Consider the following 22,999-nt stretch of genomic DNA (forward strand, 5'->3'; position numbering starts at 1 on the left):
GGCATAATGCCCTCAAGTTTCATCCATGTTGTTGAAAATGGCAAGATTTCATTTTCTTTTTTAATAAGTGAATAATATTCCATTGTATATATATATATATACCACATTTTCTTTATCCTTTCATCCATAAATGGACACTTAGCTTATTTCCATATCTTGGCTATTGTAAACAGTGCTGCAATGAACATGGGGTGCATATATCTTTTTTGTTTTCTTTGGAAAAATACCCAGAAGTAGAATTGCTGGATCATATGATAGTTCTATTTTTAACGAGTATTTGTTTATTTGTAAAATGGGAATAATAATTCCTACCAGATAGGTTCTTACTCTGATTTATACTTTCTTTGGGACTTTGACTTTTTTTTCCAGTTAAGCTCTAAGGTAGGAACAGAAATAGTATCTTACTCATTTTCGTATTTCTACAAGGACTAGTTTTGGAAGTAAACATTGTAATAGTTGCTGAATTAAATTGGAAAGAGAAAAGGGATGCAAACAGACTTCATGGCGTCAGTTGCCAATAGATCGTTAATACCTGACTGGAGTCCTGGGTAGAGAAAGCTGTAAGGAGTATCTGGCTCCCTGGGAGAGAATGCTGGCATTTCTGAGCTTTGTCAAGATTTGGAGATTATAAGTATCTAAGTATTAGAAGTATCTAAATTACATACTTCTTTCTTTATATTTTCCTGATGATTTGGCTCTCCTACCTGTCCTTGTTTAGACTCATCATGTAATGGAGACTTTTCAGTGGGAAAAGAGATGTTACTAGGTTTGGGGCTCTGTAATTAGCCACTCCTGCAGGTGGCCTATTGGCATGACTCAAACTTAAAAAAAAATCCAATTAATTTTTAACTTCAGAATTAATAAGTTAATATACTTGTTTATAATATGCAAACATGATAATGCTAAAATTCTGCTTTGCCACACCTCCAAACTCAGTCTTTCCCAAAAGCAAGCATCATTATTCATTTAGTGAGTACTATTCCAGATCATTTTCAAAGCACCTTTCATACACATATTGAAATATATGGTATTGTTTGCAGATTTAATTTACCTAAGTCTTACCACACTTTATGCATTGCTCTGCAACTTGCTTGTATTTCTCAATAATGTGTCTTAGAGATCTTTTCATAATTTCAAATTTTGTTAGTGAATGTAGAGGAAAAGAAAAACTCCTACCCTACTGAGGGGTGTGTAAATTGGTATATTTTCCTTCAATGGCAATTTGCTGTATCTACTGAAAGATGCACATATTTGGCGACCTAGCAATTTCCCTACTTAGTATCTGTCTTAGAGAAATACTCTTACTTGTGCACAAGAAGTCGTGTTCAAGTATTTCTTTACAGCGTTGCTGCAATAGGGGCGTGGGTAAACTAGAATGTTCTATGGACTACTCTGCAGCAATTAAAAAGAATTAAGTTGCTATCTTTGCAATTACTGTGTTTTTAATATAGTCACTATGACATCCCAATGATTATTTAAGTTGCCCTTTTTCCTCTTTGCAAAGATTTTGATGTCATGAAACATCTTAAACAACTCACATTAAAAGTCAGAATCTTCGTATTCATCGTTTAGAGATGTTAGTTGAACATCAAAATGAAAAAACTTTTTTCTTCTTTTAATAATTTATTTTGTAAAATGAATTTGATTTTTCCCAACATCCTTGAGGTTTTAAAAAGATTGTTGCCACGATAAGGTCACAAACATGCCAAACATTTTGATTTTGCTTTGTCTTTTGTTGTAGGAATGAAGGCTTAATCCCAAGCAACTACGTGACTGAAAACAAATTAACCAATTTAGAAATATATGAGTAAGTGTTCTCCAAAATATTCCCTGTGGTTAATCTATGAAAATCAGGTACAGTTGCGCAGATAGTACGTATTGATACCGTTTTTGGTCTCTAAAAGGAAAAGAAAGTAATACACTTGACAGCTTTAGCTTAGGAGATCTTTGATCTTTATAATGATTGATTCAGAAACTTCCTTTTCTTAAACTTATTTTTGTTTGGTTTTGTATGGCCACTTCTTTTGTCTTAACAGCGACAGCATGAAACCGAACACTCATCTGGCACTTGTTTTACTATATGTTCTCAACGGAAAAGTAATTTTTAAAAATATGATGTTAATCTTTCAACGAGTGCTAAATTGGACTTAATATAGACACATTGTTATATTTTGGCTCATGGTTTGAAATGTTTTAGAACTAGCTGAAGATGAGAAGTTGGCTAATGCTGTAGTTTGGAAGAACTTTTGCCATGTTCACTAGAGTTCTGCTTAGAAATCTATTCTTGTTACAATTAGAGATTTGGAAGATGGAGGAGATCTCAGCAATTGCTTTCTTAGCCCCACGTTCTGCAGATCAGAAACTAAGGGCGAGGGATTAATTTACAGATAGTGGCAGAGCTGGGAGTGGCCCTAGTGTTTTGTAAATTTGGGTTTGCTATTTAGCTCTTCAGTGCCCTCCCCCTACTTAGATCCTGGTTTTGCAATTTGCATAGGCTTCCAGCAGGTGGCGGTAGGTGATGAGAGTTGAGGCAATAAGACAAGTGCTTCTCTGAGAACCAGGAAGCAGATATAAATTGAATGAAAGCACCCACCTTGGTCGGCCTTGCTACTAATTTAAGCCCACCTGGAGGCCAGACTCGGCATACCCCTCCCCTAAAACAATTCCCATTCTAAAAGCATTGGTGAATAATGCAGACTTTATTGGAGGGGAGAAGGAGATGGCCACAGGATTCATGACACCTATGGAACTTTACCAGACTTCTCTATTAGCTATTTCTGTTCTCTCTCTAAAGTCACTCTCCTCAGCTTCATCACAGGGTCTCTTCTCACTTCTCTCCCCCTTCTCTCAGCTTGTCTTGACCCAGGTAATTTAGCTCTGCCCCGAAATTCCAATCTTCCCTCAGTAAAACAAAGTCCCGAGGTGGCTGAACCTTCCTTCCTTAGAAAACAGATCCACAACTGTCTACAGTGACTCAAGCATGCCTCATGGGTAGCCCACCACTATCCCCAGCTGAAGCCACCCAAAACAAACATCTCTCTGAAGGCCAAGTCAGAGGAAGTTTGGTTTGGAAATCTCCTGCTAGAAAAATTAGAAAAATAAGACTTTATTTCCCACATCGTATTTTCCAAGAGATTAAAGCAGATATATGGAAAGGAATTTAACACAGTGTCTGGTGGCTAGTTTTTAAATTTTATTGCTGTTTCTTTTTTAAAAAGGTTTATTAAAAGATAAATATAATAATTATCAATATAAACACTAAAATTTATTGACTTCTAACTATGTACCACACCCTGTTCTAATGACTGTACAGAAATTACTGCCCTAGGTTGAAATACTGTAGTGTCGGCTTAGAAATCAGAGAAATCTAGGTTCAAATCTTGGCACCCCCAATGACTAGTGCTTTGGCTTTGGACAAAGTCACTAATGTCTCCAAACCTCTGAATGATCTGAAAACTGGGGACAGTAATACCTGTCTCATACAGCACATAGTAAATTCTAGCAATTTCCTTGAACTGTGAAACTAATAGGAAAGGCATTCACGGTCTGGCCCACCTCACCTAGTGTTACAGGTCTACTACATTCCACGGTGACTTCAGCCCCTGAGTCACTTTCCTTTTTCAATCTTTATTTATTACACACTTACGATGTACAGATGTTAGCTGTTCTAGGTACTGGAGACACAACGTGGAACACACAAAAGCAGCCCCCGTCTTCAATGGAAGTTACAGTTTCACGGGAAAATAGACATTAAACAACTCCAAATTCACAAATAGATGTATAATTTTAAATGGTGGAGTTATGAAGGACAGTATGAGACACTGGGAGAAAACAACAGGGATGGGGATAGAATTTGGACGAGGGTGTTGAGCTGGAGAAGAACTTTCTGAGGAAGTGACGTGAGGCCTAATGGTGGTGGGAGGTAGTCAGGGGGTGGATGGGGGAAGAAAGGCTATGTCAGTGTGGGCTTGAGACATCTCAGGGGAACTTTTAAACATAGAAATATTTATGGCTACTTTAGTTTTTAAATTAATATCCAAATTATCAACATTACAACGTAAAAACTTACTTTTCAGTAAGCCTTCAAATTTAACTTGTAAATCTTCATATACCATTTGTAAATCTAAAATAATAAGAACAATCACCTTAATTCAAACTTGGCATACTGTCTCCTTAAACAATCTGTCCTATTTATAAGCTCAGTTAATTAAATTTCCTGAAACATTTAACTTGCCTTAGTAAACTGAATAAATTCAATTTGCTGTTTAAGTATTTCACATGCCTGACAGGGCAAATTTGCAACTTAAATAGCCCTTTGTAAGTCCTTTCAAGACCCTGGAAATCTAATAAATTAAACTTATAAATGTGGTAAGTCAAGTTTCCTTAACCATACAAATATTTAAAAATCAGTCAAATTCCCTTAAACTTCAAATAATAAATTTAAAATTTAAAATTATAAATTTTAAATCAGAGGCAAAAATCTAATATGCCAGATTCTCATAAAATGATAGATATTTTAAATATCTAACATATTGCTTATTGTGAACTTTACAGAAGTATGAGTCTGATTATCTCATTATCTTTACACTGCATGCTTAATCTTCTCAGGGTTAGAAAGTCACTTACTAAGAAGCAGATTTACCTTTTCAGATCTAATCTTCTCAGGTTTCTAGGTTGAAAACTCAAGACCACAATATTGTTACTTAGTGATCAGAAATCTAAGACTGGGCCCTGGGCCCCAAGGCTTACTTACATACAAGATGTTTGTACTCAACCACAGCTGGACATGTTGGACTTTTTAAAAAATGTCAATAGAAGCCCTGCCCCAAGTCCTGTGTCCACATCATCAAGTATTATTTTTATAATCAGTGTTGTCTAGGTATAAGAGTTACAGGCTTACTTATTTTTTTTTTAAACTCTTTTAACTTTGACCATCTTAAATAGATGAAATTCTGAAATCCTATGCCTTCAGCCTCCCCTAAATTGCATTCATCCACTCTCTTTCCCGCCTGATGGAATTCTGTATTATTTTGAATGATCCTAACTTCATCGTATTCCTTTATCTGGCTCTTCAGTTACTGCTTTGAAGTCGTTCTAATAACATCTACACATGGATGGATTTTTAATTTCTATTTAAATGAAAATAATGTATTTACTTATATTATTTGTCACTATAATAAATAGGTACCAAGCAACAAAATTAACACCCATAGGATAGGTAAAAAACATTATTTAGAAAAAACGCAATTTAGGTTAACACTTCTTTTTTTGAAGGATCATTATGCAGTCTTGGCTTTTCATAGTTTCAACATATTTTAGTGAGCCATAATCATTATTCTCCTTTCAGTAACCTCATTTGACAAGTTAGCCAGTGGGGCCCCTTTAACTGGTCCCCTGTGTCTTTAACTCTGCCTCATTTATTTTGAAAGAATTTCTTCTTTCTACAAGAAGTCTCAGACTCATCTTGAAAATCCCTTCCCTAAGATGAATATTCATTAAAAAGTACTGAATGATATTCACAGTTTAGCATCGCAGTTACTCTCGTTCCCACTAGTGATAAGTAGACATATTACTTTGTCTATAATCATCTGTACTCATTCCCTATTCTCTATGGTTCATCTTTTTAAAAGCTCATTTTCAGTTTGAAGGCATTAGTATTTTTAATACTTGACCATTCTAATTTAGTGGCAGCTTCCTGCTACTGAAGATTAGGGGAAATCCACGTGGTGAGATAGGTTCCATCCTCAAAGTCAGGTATGGGTTTCATTTAGCCACCATCTGGCCCACCCACTGTGACTCAATGCCCGGCGACATACGCATTCTTCCTTCCACTGTCCACAAAAATAGTGTTTCTGGTAATATTAGATTAACTCCTTTTTAAAATCTTGTTTTGAAATGAAAGCTTTTCCATTTTTCTTTCTCTCTCCTTTGTTCTATTGTTTCCTTTCTCTTTCCTGTGCAACGTCTGCTTACTGACTAGGTCAGTGTCGTGGCTAACTATATGTTTATATTAGAATATTATTTAATTATGTTTACTGTGTGTAGTTCTGATAGTCTCACGACATGTAATGCCATGTATTTCGCAGAAGTAACAGCAAGATTGGAGGCAGAAAAGGGCTTGGTGAATGTGAGGAAGGAAGGAATCCCAGTGTGGCTGAAGCTTAGTGAGTGAGGAGAGAGTGAGGAGAAAGAGGAGGCCGGAGGGGCTGCTGGAGCAGGGGTTACATGCTGGTTGTTCCATTTATTCTACTAAACTACTGACTTTACTACACATTAATGTACTTTGGAGAGTCAAAGAAGTTAGAATGAGTTTTGATTTTGGAAAGGTAACATAGCACTTATAAAAGTATGCCAATAGAAAGTTCCTGAGAAGAGACAAAGAAATGGGGATTTTTTAGTTTGTCTACCAAATCTCAGTAAAGTGTTTATTGAAGATGATGACTTCTTAACCACAAACCTTTCATGGAAATTTTCAGGAGGTTAAATTGTTTAAAATTATATACTAAGTGTACGTCAGAAAGTCGAATTGAGATATGACAGAATAAACTAGATATTGGCTTGCAACTCATAAAACGCTATTAAACTAAATTAATTGACATGTAATAGTACATTATTGTTTAGCTAAATTAAAAAACATTCAATTTTCTAAGATCAGTCCTGGAGTAAGTTCTTAAAAATGAAGTAAGTAGAGCAGGCTTTTTCTGGAAAAAAATGGAGTATAAAATTTCAAAATTATTTTTATTGCTTTCGCAGGTGGTACCATAGAAACATTACCAGAAATCAGGCAGAACGTCTTTTGAGACAAGAGGTAATTCAGTTTATTCATGAATAAATCTCTGAATATTTTCAAAATTTCTGAGAGACGTATATTATAAAGAAAGGTTTTACACAACCAATAAGTTTTGTTATTTCCTGTTCTTTTTAGTTCTAAAATATTATTACAGTTTCATCTCTACTACACATTTTCTAAGTCATAAACTAGGTGTATTTGTATCAGATCCTGTTTTCCATAGCCTTTCATTATAATTTCAGAAATGTGTTTCTTCTCAAATGATTTCAACTCTAACATACTAAAACTTCTTCATTCTCTCCAAAGCGCCTTCTGCCAGTGGAGTCTGTATTTGAATGGCTCATCTACCTTTGCATCAATGCCAATCAATTATATACTCTATCCGCATAAGCTTAGCTTAGGCTCATTAAAAAACACAAATATAGAAAAATATACAATGCTGCACTTTCCTTGTTCTTTGAGAACACAGGGAAGAGAAGGGTAGCCAAAATATCGAACTCAGATCAAAACTGCTCATTTAGGTTAAAACAAAACAAAACTGCATATAGTTTAATTTTCCAACTGACGGTAAACATTAACTGTGGGTAAACGCAGAGTCAAAACTAGAAACTAGGTAAGAGGTACGTATGTCATTATGCGCTGCTGTCGGATGTTGAGGAAATCTAGAAATAAAAGAGTGAGAAAGAATCAGTTCTGTAACTGAAAACTCAATGCCAGGAATGGCTCAGGACACAGGGATGGTCCAGTTAATAGCTGGGGATGGGCAGAGTATGAGGCACACAGAGCCAGCCTCAGGTGGCCATGGGGATGGAGGTTGGAGATCAGGCCTGGCTTCACTGGCTATGAGGAAATGGAGCGTGGTAGCAAATGTGATATCTGCTTGGTATGATATCAGCAGGTGGCCATCTGTAAAGTGACAGTAGTTGGTCCAGAATGGACAAAGATGACGTTATGACAGGCAGGCAGGACCAGAGAAGAAAAGTCCAGGAGTAGGGCCACAGGAAGCAAGTTGGTCACAGGTAGCATAGCCAGAATCACTGGACTCTGAGCTTCAGCATGAGAGGTTCTGCGTCTGAGAGGAAGCCAGAACAGAACGAGGGTCTGACCTCCCTACGGAGATTAGAACAGGGACTTGCATAACAAATGCCGCACACCCACAAGCCAGATAGCACAAATGGTGACATTTGGCCATAACATTTTTCAGGAAATAAAACATTACAGTTACAGGTGAAGCCCATCCCCTCATCTTTCTTGTCCTCCCCCACTCCCCAGAGGCAAGCACAATAAGAGATGGGTGTGTTCCCATTTTGTCCCCTTGTTTATATTTTTATGGTATATATGTGGATAAACAACCTATGGTGTTACTTTGTGTTTTAGTTTTTGACATAAAGGAGATCATATGTATTGATTTTTTAATTAAACGTTATATTTTTGATTTCATTCATATGGGTAGATATAGATGAAACACATTCCTTTAACTGTTGTATAACATTTCATTATATGAGTATACCAAAACATACCCATTTCACTACTGATAAACGTTCAAATTGTTTGTAATTTATTACTATTACAAACAGTGCTACTAAAAACTTGTACATGTCATCTTGTCCACAAGAGCAAGGGTTTCTTTTGGTTATACCCAGAAATGGAACGATGTGGTCAGAGAGTATGTGCAGATTTAACATTAGTAGATATTTTCAAATCATGACTCAAAGTATTTGTTCTAGTTTATACTCTTACAGGGAATAAGAAGACTGGTTCCCTGCATTCTTCCCAGCAGTTGGTAGTTTCACACCTTTTTTCAAGTCATTGTGTGAGAAATTTTATTTATATATATACATATATTTTTGTGTGTGTGTGTGAGGAAGATTGGCCCTGAGCTAACATCTGTTGCCAATCTTCTCCCCCATTTTTTTTTTTTTTTTGCTTGAGGAAGATGCTCCCTGAGCGTACATGCATGCCAATCTTCCTCCACTTTATATTGGGACACCGCCACAGCATGGCTTGATGAGCAGTGTGTAGGTCTGCACCTGGGATCTGAACTCGTGCACGCAAACCCAACCACTACGCCACCAGGCTGGCACCTATATATGTATTTTAAAATGTGCATTTCCTTGATAAACAGTTTGATTGAGTAACTTTTCATATGTCTATGGGCTGGTTGTGCTTCCTCTGCTGTTATATACCTGTTAATATCCTTTGCACATTTGTCTGTAGTGTGTTTGCTTTTGTAACTACTACATATTTTAAAAATATATTCTGGAGGCCAACTCTGTAGCCTAATGGTTAAGTTTGGCACTCTCTGCTTTGGTGTCCTGGGCTCAGTTCCTAGGCACGGACCTGCACCACCTGTCAGTGCCCATGCTGTGGTGGCGACTCACATACGAAATAGAGGAAGATTGGCGCAGATGTTAGCTCAGAGTGAATCTTCCTCAGCAAAAAAAAAAAAAAAAAAAAAAATATATATATATATATATATATATATTCTGAATACCAATCTTTTGTCAGTTATGTGTTACTACTACATTCTTCTGGTTTCTGGCTTTTTAAAAAACTTGCTATTTTCTTTCCTCATATAGAATTTTTTAAAATGTTAATGTCAAATTTCTCAATATTTTGCTTTATAACCTCGATTTTTTTGTTTGTTTGTTTACTATAAGAAATTCTTCTCTCTCCTGAAGTAATAAAGGGATTTTATATATTCCTTTAAATGTCTTAAAGATTTGCTTTTCACATTTTGATCTTTAATCTGTCTGAAGTGTGTGTCTATTTTAAAAATATACATATTTTTCCTGTATATCTTAAAGTGTTTTTTAAATAATTTACATATTTTCTAATTTTTATTTTTTAAAATATGCCTGGGTTAAATCCTACTTGGTTATGAGGAATTAAAAATATATATTGCTGGTTTGGGTTTCCTAATATTTTATTTAACATTTGTCCTGTTATGTTCAAAATAAGCCTGGCTGCTAATGTTCTCTCCTCTTTGTCTGGTTTTATTATAAAGGTTATACTAGGCATCATAAAATGAGTCGAGGAGTGGGGCTTTGTCTCTTTTTTTCAATCTCTGGACTAGTTTATATTAGAAGTTGTTTGCTCTTTGAAGGTTAGGTAAATCTCTAGTAAAATAGTCTGGACCTGCTGCTTTTTCAAACAGATGGATATTCGACTACTGATTTAATTTTCTTTTTTTCTCGAGATGTTTGATAATTTATATTTACCTGGAGAATTGCCTACTTTATATTATTTTCAAATTTATTGCATAAATTATTCATGGAAGTATATTATAATTTTTATTGCCTATTTCAATAATTGGTATGTTCACGTGGTTCAAAAATCAAAAGATTTTGAAAAGTTTTCTTTCACCCTTGTCCCCAAGCCATCAATTCCTCTCTCTAGAGACAAACTACTATTATTAGTTTATTTTGCATCCTTTCAGACATATTTAATACATACACAAGCAGTAAAATATATTTTCTCGTGTCGCTTTTGCACAAATGGTAACATTACTCTTCTGTAGTTTTTTCACTTGATATATATTGGGAATCTTTTCACATCAGTACAAAAAAAGTGTCCTCATTTGTTTTACACCTGCATAGTATTTCTTAGTGTGGATGTGTCACGATTTGTTTAACCAATCTTTCATTATGGACAGTTAAGTGGTGTACACTCTTTTGCCATTAAGACAATGCTGCCGTAGGTGACCTACACACACCTCTTTTCCTATTTATGTGAGTACATTTGTAGAATAAATCCCCAAAGGTAGAAATTCTGGGTCAAAGGGAATGTACATTTCTAACTTTGATAGATGTTAAAATGCCCTCTAAGAGTTGTGTGCATTTATATACCGACTAGAAGTGTAAAAAAGTGCCTATTTTCCCACAACTGTTTTAATGAAACATCTGGAACTTTGCTGTCTGACATCCCATCTCAGTGTGGATTTAATTTGCATTCTCTTATTCTGGGAATGTTAAGCATCTTTTTATATATTAAATTTTATATATTGGTTTCCTTTTCCATGAGCTGTCTGTTCATATCCTTTGCAAGTTTTACTATTTGGTTTTTGATGCTTTTCTCACAATTTCTAGGACCTATGTAACTAGATTAAGGAAATTAGTCATTGTGATATGTGGCAATACTTTTCCCAGTTTTTTAATTATCTTACACTTTTTTTTTTTGCCATGAATAGTATTTGAATGTTATGTATTTGAATTTTTCAGACAAAAATGAGGCCTTAGGGTTTATCAGGTTAGAATTGCCTTGCTCACTCCAAGGGTATAAAAAAAAATCTCCTATGTTTCTTGATTGCTTTAGTTTATTTTTTATTTTTTACATATGCATGTTTGATGCATTTGTAATTTTTCCAGCTGTAAAGAGAGAAGTATGGATCCGACTTCGTTCTTTTCTAGATGGTTACCAAGTGTCCGTCTTTTCTGTATTGATTTGAGATGCCAATCTCATCATAAACACTGTTCATAGTCTGAACTATACTGCACTTTCTACTTAGTTTCATCGATCAGCTTGTCCATTCACCTGCTGCCGTTAAATTCTGACGCTTTAAATACTGACGCTTCGTCTGGTGTGGCTAGCCTCCTCATCATGCTTCTGTTTCAGAAATATTCTGGGTATATGTTTTGCCCATATGAACTTCAGAATTACTTCTCCTAGTTTAAAAAAACTTCCTGTTGGTTGCATTGAATTTACCGATTGATTTAGGGAAAATTGTCAGGCATCACAAATCAGTGGGGTTTGGGACTAATTTGTTTGGGACTCATATATTGATTATTCATCTAGAAAAAATTAAAATTAGACCCCTATCTCAAGTAAAAATAAACTTTAGATGGATTACAGGCCTAATGAGAAAAACGAACACTTTTGTATTCTTCAGCAGCATTTTTTCTTCATACAGCTCTTGCACATTTATATTAAAGTTTATTTTAAGGTATTTTTTCCTTTCTGTTCCTATTATAAATGGGTAGATCTTATTGTTTATACTTATGAAAGCTCTTGATTTCTGTGAATTAATTTTGTAACTGACAATTTTGGGGAATTCCAATTTTTTTTTTTAGTAGTTTTTCAGTTGAGCCTCTTGGGTTTCAAGTACATAATTTTATCAGCAGCAAATAGTGATGATTTCAACTCCTCTTTTATAATTTTTTTTTTTTGAGGAAGATTAGCCCTGAGCTAACTACTGCCAATCCTCCTCTTTTTGCTGAGGAAGACTGGCCCTGAGGTAACATCCATGCCCATCTTCCTCTACTTTATACATGGAACGCCCACCACAGCATGGTGTGCCAAGTGGTGCCATGTCCGCACCCGGGATGCGAACCGGCAAACCCCAGGCCTCGGAAAAGCGGAACGTGTGAATTTAACCGCTGCGCCACGGGGCCAGCCCCACTCTTTTATAATTTTAATACAGTATTTCTAGTTTTTGCCTCTCACTTAATTGCGTTGGCTATTATCTCAGAACAGTGTTAAATACCAGTGCTGGCAGTGGGCATTTCTGATTTTAGTTGGAACGATTTTCACCTAACGCATGATGCTGGACTTGGGAATAAAGTAAATAAGCGCTATTGTGTTGAGGAAGTACATATATATTCGTATGTTATCAAGAATTTCTAAACATTGATACTAGAAGTTAAAATTTGTCAAATGCCTTTTCAACATTTATGGAGTTGTTCTTGGAGTTTTTCTCCTCAGATCTATTAATACGATTCATTATATTAATGAAATCCCGAATATCGAATTACTCTTGCCCTCATGTGTGCAATCCCTCTTGGGATAGGTGCATTATTCCTTTATTGTGCTACTGGGTGTGGTTTGTTAATATTTATTTAGGATTTTTGTATTGATATGACTGAAGACTGGTTATTAGTTTTCCCTTTTGTCCACGATCTTTGCTGTATTGTTGGTCTTGATCTTAAGCTCACTTTGTATGAAATTTAGAAGTTTTTCTTCTTTTCATTTGCTCTGGATCTCTTGGTTAACCTGTCTACCATTTCTTAAATTTAAGATTTGGCAACATCACAACGTGTACGGTAATGTTTTTTAATGTTGTAGCTGTTTTAAAACTATCCAGTTTTAAAACTTTTCAGTTCAGTAGATCCATTAAGATTTCTAGCTCTTCTGGAATCCATTTTGATAAGTGTTATGTTTTGCTAGTTAATTATGCATTTCATTGAAGCTTTAAAATTTATTGTATAGAGTCAAGAAGATTCTTAATTTTTTTCTGGATCCTGTAACTTATTTTTGATTGATTTTTCTCATTATTTATTGATTAGGTTAATTAGTAGTTTATCTATTTTATTGTTTTTCCCTAGACAAACAGATTTTGAATTACAAGGTGTATTGTATTTTGTTTAATTACTAACTGTAGTATATTATATTTTATGTAAATAATATTTAAATGATTATAAAATATTAAAGTATTATACATATAGTAATACATATTAAAATATGTAAATTATTATAAAAGATTTATTATTTTCTGCTTTTGTCTCTATTAATTTCTTCTCCTTTACTTGAGTTTACTTTATAGTTCTTATTCTAACTTCTTGAGTTGGATACACTTATTTGTATTCCTTTATTGAGATAAGTAATAAGACTATGAATTTACTTCTGAGTACTGCTTGAATTATATAGCAAAGTTTCTGATACGTAGTGTTGCCTTATTATTTTCTAGATATTTTGCACTTTTACTTGAATTTACTTGAGTTTTACAAAAGAGAATTTAAAAATTTATAGGTTGTTGGGGCTTTTTACTTTGGAGTTTGTTATTAATTTTTAGTTCTGTTGCTTGTGGTCATGAATGTTGTTTATATTCATTCTACTCTGAAGCTTTAGAAGAGATCACTACATATACAACTTAATTATATGCATATTATATATATGTATATGCATATATACTACATACATACCTCTTTGCTTTTTACATCTCTGTTTTTTACATCTTGTGTCTCCTGCGGTATGTAACGCAACCCTTGCACACAGTAGGAATTCAATGAAAGCTAGATTTTTATCATTTTAGATGGCTATAAGAGATTCTTTGGTTGAAAAACTCAACTAGAAAATGAAGCTTGTCTCTTGGTGAGCTAGAAGGAGCAGGAGAAGACTTTGCTTAATGTGTCCTGTTTGCCTTGAGGGTCAGACCACACTGTTTTGCTTGTGCAGTTCTCAAGCAACTCATCAGATATTCCTAAGCATAAACTTTCATGGGTTTGAGAAGATTCTGAGATATTTACACTTGGGCTCTTCACAAGTGTAAGCACACTCAGTCAAGCGGAAACTTTTTGCAGTATTGAATAAACCAACCAAATAAAAGAGTCCAACATTCAAGATTATTTGAAAGCAATTTACAGCTTTATTGGAGTTTCTCAAAGAATGTCAATGAAGATCCAATTCATAACCTAACATCAGCTTAGAATATTCTTCTACCTGCCATTTCTCTTTTCCTCTCTCCCGTACTCCTACAGCAACTAAAATGTCTCGTCTTGCTTTTCTCTCCAGACTCCTCCAAATCTATTCTCTGTCCATTTTTATCACTAACTCTGGTCTCTTTTCCCACTCCCAGCCTCTCTAGATGCATTTCTCCCTGTCTCCCTCACACTCACCTGCCATGTTGTTTCTTTTCTTTTTTTTTTTTAAAGATTGGCACCTGGGCTAACAACTGTTGCCAATCTTTTTTTTTTTTTCTGCTTTATCTCCCCCCAACCCCCCCTGTACACAGTTGTATATCTTAGTTGCATGTCCTTCTAGTTGTGGGATGGGGGATGCCACCTCAACGTGGCCTGACGAGCAGTGCCATGTCTGTACCCAGGATCCGAACCCTGGGCTGCCGCAGCGGAGCGCGCAAACTTAACCACTAGGCCACGGAGCTGGCCCATCTTTCCTTCCAAAGTACAGTCCTTTCAGTCTGTCTCAGATTTCTTCCTATTCGTGAGCTACTTTAATCTATTATCTTGATCAACATAACAAAAATAACTAAATGGTTGGGTACAAGGTTGTCAAATGCAGAATTTTTCTTAGAAGAATCAGGGCAAAGTTTTAAAATACTCATACGTTACAAATTCTTGTCCCAATTATATTTTATTTTACAGGTATGACTTCTAAACCTGTAAGGGAGAGAAGATTGTATGTATGTGTAAAAACAATCCCATCTTTTATAGTAAGTCAGTATAGCTTTGTGATCATAACTGAGCTGTAGGTTTGTCTTTCTCCCTAATAAGGAATAAACTTATACAATGAATGAATGATTTTGCAGGCTAAAGAAGGAGCATTCATTGTCAGAGATTCAAGGCATTTGGGATCCTACACAATTTCTGTGTTTATAAGAGCTAGAAGGTAAGCAATGGTGGTTTTGATCACTTTAGAAATAACAATCCCTGGGACAGTCTTTTTAATGGAGACACCATCACGTAGAAAATGTAAGCAAGAGCCTAATGTAAGAGGCCAGATTGCTAGCCTGGAAGTTAGGGCAACTAATCAGTTCAAGCTGTATCCCTAACAAGCTCCGAGTGTGATAATGGATAAGTTACTTAACGTCTCTCATCTCCTTTTCTCAACTATCAAGTGAGGAGGTTAGATTAGGTATAGCAGATACTAGTGGTGCTTTCCTCATATTCCTTGGTTTACCCTGGGGTTTACCTGCAGAGTTCTCCCACACTCAGAAACCTTCCGGTATCTCTCTGCCTGGGGATGTTCTCTCCCTGTGGGAACTCGTGTACCCCATGGGTAGACCTGAAGTGCCTCAGCGCTAGTATCCTAGGCACAACCCTCTGTTAACGAGGAATGGAGGGTAAGTCCCTCAGCTCCTTTGCACTGTAGTGAGACAATTCTGAGGTGTGTTCCACAGTTTCTCATAGCTTCCTAGCGGGATTAACCAGTCGCCCATGGCAAACCTGCTCATCAATGCACTTTATATTGGTTTTCCTCCCTTTGTCTCGTATCTGCTCACACCCCTCATGGTGCATTTGTTCATTCATTCAATGATGCCTGATATTCAATAAATACCTGTAAGTGTCCATCATGAGCTCTACTTTTTGGACACTGGACTTGTCACCTAGACAACTTTGACTGAAGTTGTGGTTGAAACTAAGGCCCTGGTGAGGTAGCTGAGGAATTTTCCCAGGATGGTAAGGCATCTGTTTAATTTAATCCAGTCCACTCTTCAGAATGTCGTGTTGCTAGGATAAGAGTTTTAGAGGTGGGATCCTTTTGTTTAATGAATTAGCTTAGTTCCAAAGTGATCTTTTACTTGTTTATGAATTCACATTTTATTGATTGTAGAAGTATGGAGGCTACCATCAAACATTATCAGATTAAAAGGAATGACTCTGGACAGTGGTACGTGGCTGAAAGGCACCTCTTTGAATCAATCCCTGATTTGATCTGGTATCACCAGCACAATGCAGCCGGTAAGTCAGGAACTTCAGGCTGGGAGAGTTGGAGAGCCAGACCTCAGACAGGCAATGCATCTTTGGTTTCAGATACTTAACAGGAGCAAATATCCCTGTAGAAATGTTTACGAGCTTGAAATAAAACCTGTCGTCTGAGCAATTCTCTTTGTTGATGATTCTTTGTTTTTCTAGTCAGGGGGCAAGAAGTAGGTTGACGTTTTACATTTCTGCCAGGTTAGAAAAATGATAGATGACAGGGAAGCAAGAGGCCACTTAGTCGTTATGCATTTGTTCTTGAGATTTACAGAGGGCTAAATGTAATAGGACTTCAGATGCCCTAAACAATGATGCTTCCTCCTCTTTGCCTCCATAAATTTGCTCCCTACTTTAGACAATTGCCATAGAAGATTACTCTTAAATCTCTCATTCTCTGATCTTTCTTGTTTGAAGAAGAGAAAAAGTTACACAGGACACAGCCTTTCACAATTACAGTTTGACCAAAATATACCAGAGGCATATTTAACCCCCTTCCCCAGCAGTGGTTTGCAATAATTGCTATTTCTGCAAACCTATCATCTATGGAAAGATGTAGGATTCCAGAAAGTTCCACCACAATTATAATCACAGCTCTGGACTTTAGCCCTCACCCCACCTCTGCCAGACCACTTTGAGCCCATGGGAGAATCTTCTTGCCTCAGCATTATAGAATTTGGAATCCATTGTAACTTCTCAAGTTGTTTTGACTTCTTGTCAGGCAGTGCTTTTTTAGATTTCTCTCATGAAAAGTGTGTTGATAAAACATCCCTTTGGGAAAGTGGCCACTTTTCCATTACGTTGGTTCTAAATATCAGAAATAAATCCAAGGAAATTTTTATCCACTGAAGGAATGAGTCCACATGGATATTCCAGATGGTCACTGGGAGTTTGGTTAGACAGAAAGTGGCAATGCATCTAGGTGGGGCCAGGCAGGATGAATTTGTGGCCAGAGATAGAAACCTTTCAAATCAGGAGACGAGTTCTGAGTTTTCTCCTTCACACGCCTCTCTCCCCTTCCTTCAAAGAAAAAAAATCTAAGAAACAGAGTTGTTATGATGGTGAGGTTAAAAAAAATACCGAAGTAGATCAGGATGTGCTGACATGAAAAGATGTTAGTGATAAGTTGTTTAGTAAAAAAAAAAAAACCAGAAGTGCAAAGCAGTATATTTAGAGTATAGTCCCACTTCATAAAAAAAAAATACACATTCACACATATATGTGTGCATAGAAAAGCTCTGTTAAACTTTAGGTAATGATTTAATACTAATAAGACTATAACAGACTACAAACTGCTAATGTTTACGTGTGGGGAATGCAACTGGGGGTACGGGCAGCTTTTATTTTCCACTTTACAGATTGCTTTAAGCTTTGATTTTTTTATCTTACATAAATTATTCTTATAATGTATAAAATACCATATAGACAAGTTTTAAAATAAAAAATTGGATCAAACAATAAATGTATAAATAAGATAAATAAAAATAAAAAATAAAAATTTAGAAATAAAAAATAAAATGAAATAAAAAACAGGGGTTGAAAATTTATAACTATGGCTACTATTTATTAGAGAGGAAAGAAAGTAGAAAAGAAATACGGCAACAAGAAAGAAGGATGATAAGAGGAAAGTCATGGGACCAGAAATAGCTGATATTTGTTGTAGATTTACTTTGGGCCAGACCTGTTCTGAGTGCTTTTATGCATATTATTTGTTTAATCTTCAGAGCAATCCTATGAGGTAAGCGCTGTTGATATCTCCATTGTACAAATGAGGAAACTGAGGCATGAGTTTTGAGGTAACTTGCTCAAGGTTACACAGTTAATAAATATCTGCACTGAGATTTGAACTCACAGAAATCTTTGAAACCATTGGAGCCGCTGAACATACTGGAACCAGAGTCTAGTATTCAACTACTTGTATTCAACTACTGCTTTCTCCTCCAGAAAGAGTTAAATCATGTCACTGGAGGATATTTTGGAGCGTACAGTTTTAGAAGAGACAGTGAATTGGAACTTTGACTATCCTGTATATTTTTTGACCTTTGCTTAATTTAGCCCATGACAATCTGTCTCCTTACCAGAAGTAAGGATAATGCAAAGAGAGTGACAGACTTCTTTTGCTAAATCACTTCAATCACTAAACCATTGGTAGCAATTCATAGACTAAAAGTATTTGACAAATAAAAACTTTGAAGTCAGAGGAAAGTGTTAGGGTCTTAAGGAAATTCTTTTTTTTGTTCTTTATTTGGATTATGTGTTGTAGAGACCCAACTAGATGAGAGCTCTAACCTCAACTAGGTCTTCAGAGTTACTGGTAAACGTCCTTTCCTGTTCTCTGTTTAAACTTTTACCCTTCTCCTCTTTTCCCCAACATTATCCACTGCCCTCCCAGCACATCACCTCACTGTCTGTACATTAGGAAAATTGAAGCCACCAGGCATGAGCTACCTCAATCTTGTCCTCCTACTGTCATGCTCTCATCCTCACCTCATTCCCCCTGGGAGTGGTAAGGCCAAGCCTGTGCTCCTGTTCCCACCACTCCTCTCCCATTGGGACCACCCACCATCCACTCTCCTTTCTCTCTTGTATCTTTTCCGTTTCTTCTGGCCTCCCTTCAGTCTGTAAACACATTTAAGACTTTCCCGTTCGAAAAACAAAACCAAAACCCTCCCTTGGTCCTTCTTTCCTTTAGATATTGCTCTTTTAAATCACACTTTTGGAAAAATGTGCCCACATCCACTGTCTCCATTTGGTCACTTTCCATTTGTTTTTCAAAGTGACCACCATATGGTGGTGCTTTCTAGTTCTCATATTTTCAAGTCCACTCTGCTACATTTGATAGCGTTGCCTTGAACTTCCCTGCTCCCTAGATGTTTTGAGACCACCCTTTCTTGTTCTTCTCTAACTCAGATCCTTCCTTATGGATCTTTCCAGTGAGTACTACTTCTACTCTTCCTTTAAACATTGGTGTTCTGCAGGCATCCATCATCACTTCTCTTCTCCCCCGAGACATTTCCCTTTGCATAATTCTTCTGCCTGGTAGACACAGGACTTGCAGTCTCACAGGCCCTGAACTTCAACGATAAAATGGAACTCTTCATCTTATACCATTGCTCTCCCTCCACACCGACTCCTTTTCCTATTGCCTGTCTCAGATAATGGTATCATCATCCTGCCAATTACAGGGGCTGGAAATACAGGAGTCACAATAGATGCTTCCATTCTTCTTAATGTCTAACTTCTGATTAATTATCAAATGCAATTAATTTCATATCCTAAGTGTGTCTTGTATATGTCCCTGCCTCTCCCTGTCCAGTACTGCTGCCTTAATCATTGCTCACTTTGACAATTGCAATGGCCTCTTAACTCATCTTGTCTCTGATGTTGACTTCCTGTTAATCCATCCTTTATGCTAATGCCAGAACGATCTATTGAAAATGTAAGTCTGGTCATGCCACTCCCTTGTTTGGGAGCTTTCAATGGCTCCTTTTCACCTGCATGAAGACAAAATACTCCTTAGCATGGCTTACAAGGCCCATCATAACCAGAATACTATCTACCTCTCAAGAGTAATTTCTTGCCCCTCCTTGCCTCTTGCTTTTTGCTTAAGTACCCCCCATCCTGCCTGCCTCACACCTCTAAGTATCATCTCATGCCGTTACCTGTGCCTAGAATGTCCTTCATAGATTCTCCTCATGGGTTAACTCCATTGGTCAGATTCATCTCAGGTATCATTTCCTCCCAGAACTTCTTTGAATCCAACAATATGTGAGGTGCTCTTCCTCTGTGTCCCAGAGCACCTTGTGTATCTCCAGCACAGAACTTATTCCTTTTACATTGGAATTGCCTCTCTCTGCCTCTTCCTTCACTGAGATGGAGGTCCTGTGTGCAGAGTCCTCATTTACTCATATTTGGATCCTCTGGGATCTTTGGGAACTACCTAGAAGAGCGTCTTGCATACAATAGGCACTTAGTAATGCTTCTTTCTGTTCTTTTACTGGCCAAGCTTGTTTCTGTCTTCTAGCCTTTGCACATGCTCTTCCATCTGCCTGGAATGCTCTTCCTTGTGATCTTTGTAAGGTGGCTCCTTGTCCATCAATGCCAGCATTGCTGTCATCTTGTCAGAAGGGCCTTCCCTGAGCACCCACTCTAGAGCAGCTATATTCCATCTACTCTGCCTTGCACTCATCATCTTCTGCTTTTTCCAGTGTGTGCATGTACTTGTTTATTTTCTCTTCCCCCACTAGAATGTAAGCTCCATGAGAGCAGGTGCCATCACTGTCTTAGTCACTGCTATCTCCCACCATCTATATAATGCTTGACGCATACCAGGGCCTCAATAAATATTATCTGAAGAAATGAATAATAAATGCTTGTTGAACCAAACTGAAATTGACTGTGTAGAATACTACATGTTGACCCAAACAAACAAAAAAATCATTTACTCTACCATGCTTTTTTTTTTTTTTTAAATAAACTACTCTCAAAGAACAGAGTGTCAAAATTTCTATGCTTAAAAACTGTTGGTGGTTGAATGAATTAGTGCAATCTTTCTAGACATTCTTTGATCAGGAAATCACATTTTAAGGAATTTATCCTGAGGCAATCATTTGAGAGGCGCATGCAAATGTATGCTCAAGAGCATACAGTATATTTTACAATAGTGCAATCTTGGGAATAACTTCAGTATCTGTTTATCATCATTGACATATATCAATTACATATTGAGTGCAAAAAGCTTATAGCAAAATATTTACGCTTTTGTGAAACATTGGATATATACATGCTTTCAAATACACGTATGGAGATTTTTGCAAAGGTGTTCACAAAAATGATAACAATATGTCTCTGGATGCTAAGATTTTGTGAGAGACCTTTATTTCATCTTTATATTTCCCTGGATTCTTTAATTTGTGTTCAATGAAAAATGTTTTTCAAATAGGAAGAATAAGCAAACAGAATACTTTTTTGACTGGTTTTTGTACCATACTTTTTTGACTAATTTATTTAAAGAATGGTGCTATCTTCTAGTATATTCGTTTTTTTTCTTTTATATTGTAACTAGGATTGAAATGCTGATTTCTCTTTCTCCCTAGGTCTCATGACGCGTCTCCGCTACCCAGTTGGGCTGATGGGCAATTGTTTGCCAGCCACGGCTGGTTTCAGCTATGGTAGAGTATGCATGTGTGCTCAAGTAGAATATCAGATCCTCTCAGGAATCTACCTCAGCCTCCCTCAACGTTCCTCAAGTTTTCAGCTCTTTTGAGATATCTATCTAGATATATTTCTTCTCAAAGTTTAAATCCACCTTCTGAGATATTTAAATAAATGTATCTCATAGGGGCAATTTAAACTTTGGGGGAAAATGTTGCACTTTTATTTTAAATTCATTATACATTATTAGGAGCCCTTTTGACACACGACAATTCTTTCTATTTGAGTGTTTGGGTTGTTGCTCTCTCGTTGCGTGGGTGACTGGGAAATGATTGCTCCCCACGAGAACCAGCTCAGATGAGCTGCTAAAAGTGTCCTCTTCACCTTTTTCAAATAGAACTTGTACAGAGTTTGATTTGAATTATTTTCCAGCAAATGTGGTATTTACAAATCTGTGAGAATAAATAAGAGTCAAAGAATCCTGTTTTCTGATTTGGTAACAATTTATTTCCTTAAATTTCTCTCATTAGTGGGATTCAAAATATACTAAAAGAAAAAATATATAACACAATTATATTTTGTAATAAGTAACCAGGACTCAGGGTTTCTATGTTAATCGGGATGGAAGGGTGATTTCAGGAGGGCATGGGTGACTGACTTATTCCTCTTTCCTATAAGTACTATATATAATAAAAGTTCTACCCTTAACAATTTACCTACGTTAAACACAGACCTCTTTAATTAAAAACAAATAAACTTTTCCATTTTTTAGCATCCAGAACAGTGCACACTTCAAAAATCTATAGCTGTATTAATTTTGCCTAGTTTTGAGTACTTCATATAAATGGAATTGGATGCTGTGCAGTCTTTTGTGTCTGGCTTCTTTCTCTCATCATTCCACGTGTGAAGTAACCCATGGGGTTGGGTGTGGTTGGTTCATTTTCATTGTGGCATAGTGCTCCATTGCATGACTGTATTACAATTGATTTACCCATCCTTTAGATGACCATTTGGGTTGTAACCAATTTTTGTCTCTTATAAATAATATTGTTATGAATATTTTTGCCTGTCTTTTAATGAAGTTCAGTACATATCTATGCTCCAGCAATGTTGGCTATATACTGAAGAGTAAATTGCCAGGTCATGGGGTATGTACACACGCAGATTTAGTCAGTTTTCCAAAGAGTTAACAAAATTTAGTTACTTTTCTGAAGAGCTTGTACCAAATTACATTTCAATCAACAGTGTATATGTGTTCCAGCTGCTCCATACAGTTGCCCTTGCCAAATTTGGTATGTGTGTGGGTTTTTTTTTTCCACTTTAGCCAATCTGGTGATTGTGTAGTGGTATATCATTATGGATTAAATACACATTTCCCTGGTGACTAATTACGTTGGTCAACTTTTCATAGGTTTAGTGACCATTTGGGTATGCTCTTTTGTGAGAGAATACTCTATTTGAGTTCTTTTAACCCTTAAAAAACCGGATATCTACCTTTTTCTAAATTGTTCATATTCTGAATAGGAATTCTTTGTTGGTTTTGTGTTTTAGAAATATCTTCTCCCAGTCAGTGCTTGCCTTTTCACTCTCTTAATGAGGTGTTTTTGATGAGCAGGATTTTAATGAA

The 22,999-nt window shown here is 36.4% G+C and overlaps 1 protein-coding gene across 3 annotated transcripts in view; it reads left to right on the top strand.

Annotated features, from left to right (window-relative positions):
• The window catches only part of TXK (TXK tyrosine kinase), a 66,732-nt gene that overhangs the window by 19,198 nt on the left and 24,535 nt on the right, over positions 1 to 22,999 (top strand). For all 3 annotated transcript variants that reach the window (XM_070615015.1, XM_070615016.1, XM_070615018.1), the window contains 5 exons: positions 1,742 to 1,807; positions 6,754 to 6,808; positions 15,051 to 15,130; positions 16,076 to 16,203; positions 21,315 to 21,389. In XM_070615015.1, coding sequence (XP_070471116.1) covers positions 1,742 to 1,807; positions 6,754 to 6,808; positions 15,051 to 15,130; positions 16,076 to 16,203; positions 21,315 to 21,389 — 404 coding nt within the window. The remainder of the gene's footprint in view (positions 1 to 1,741; positions 1,808 to 6,753; positions 6,809 to 15,050; positions 15,131 to 16,075; positions 16,204 to 21,314; positions 21,390 to 22,999) is intronic.

Source organism: Equus przewalskii, chromosome 3 (assembly GCF_037783145.1).
Source record: "Equus przewalskii isolate Varuska chromosome 3, EquPr2, whole genome shotgun sequence".
NCBI classification, from domain to species: domain Eukaryota; kingdom Metazoa; phylum Chordata; class Mammalia; order Perissodactyla; family Equidae; genus Equus; species Equus przewalskii.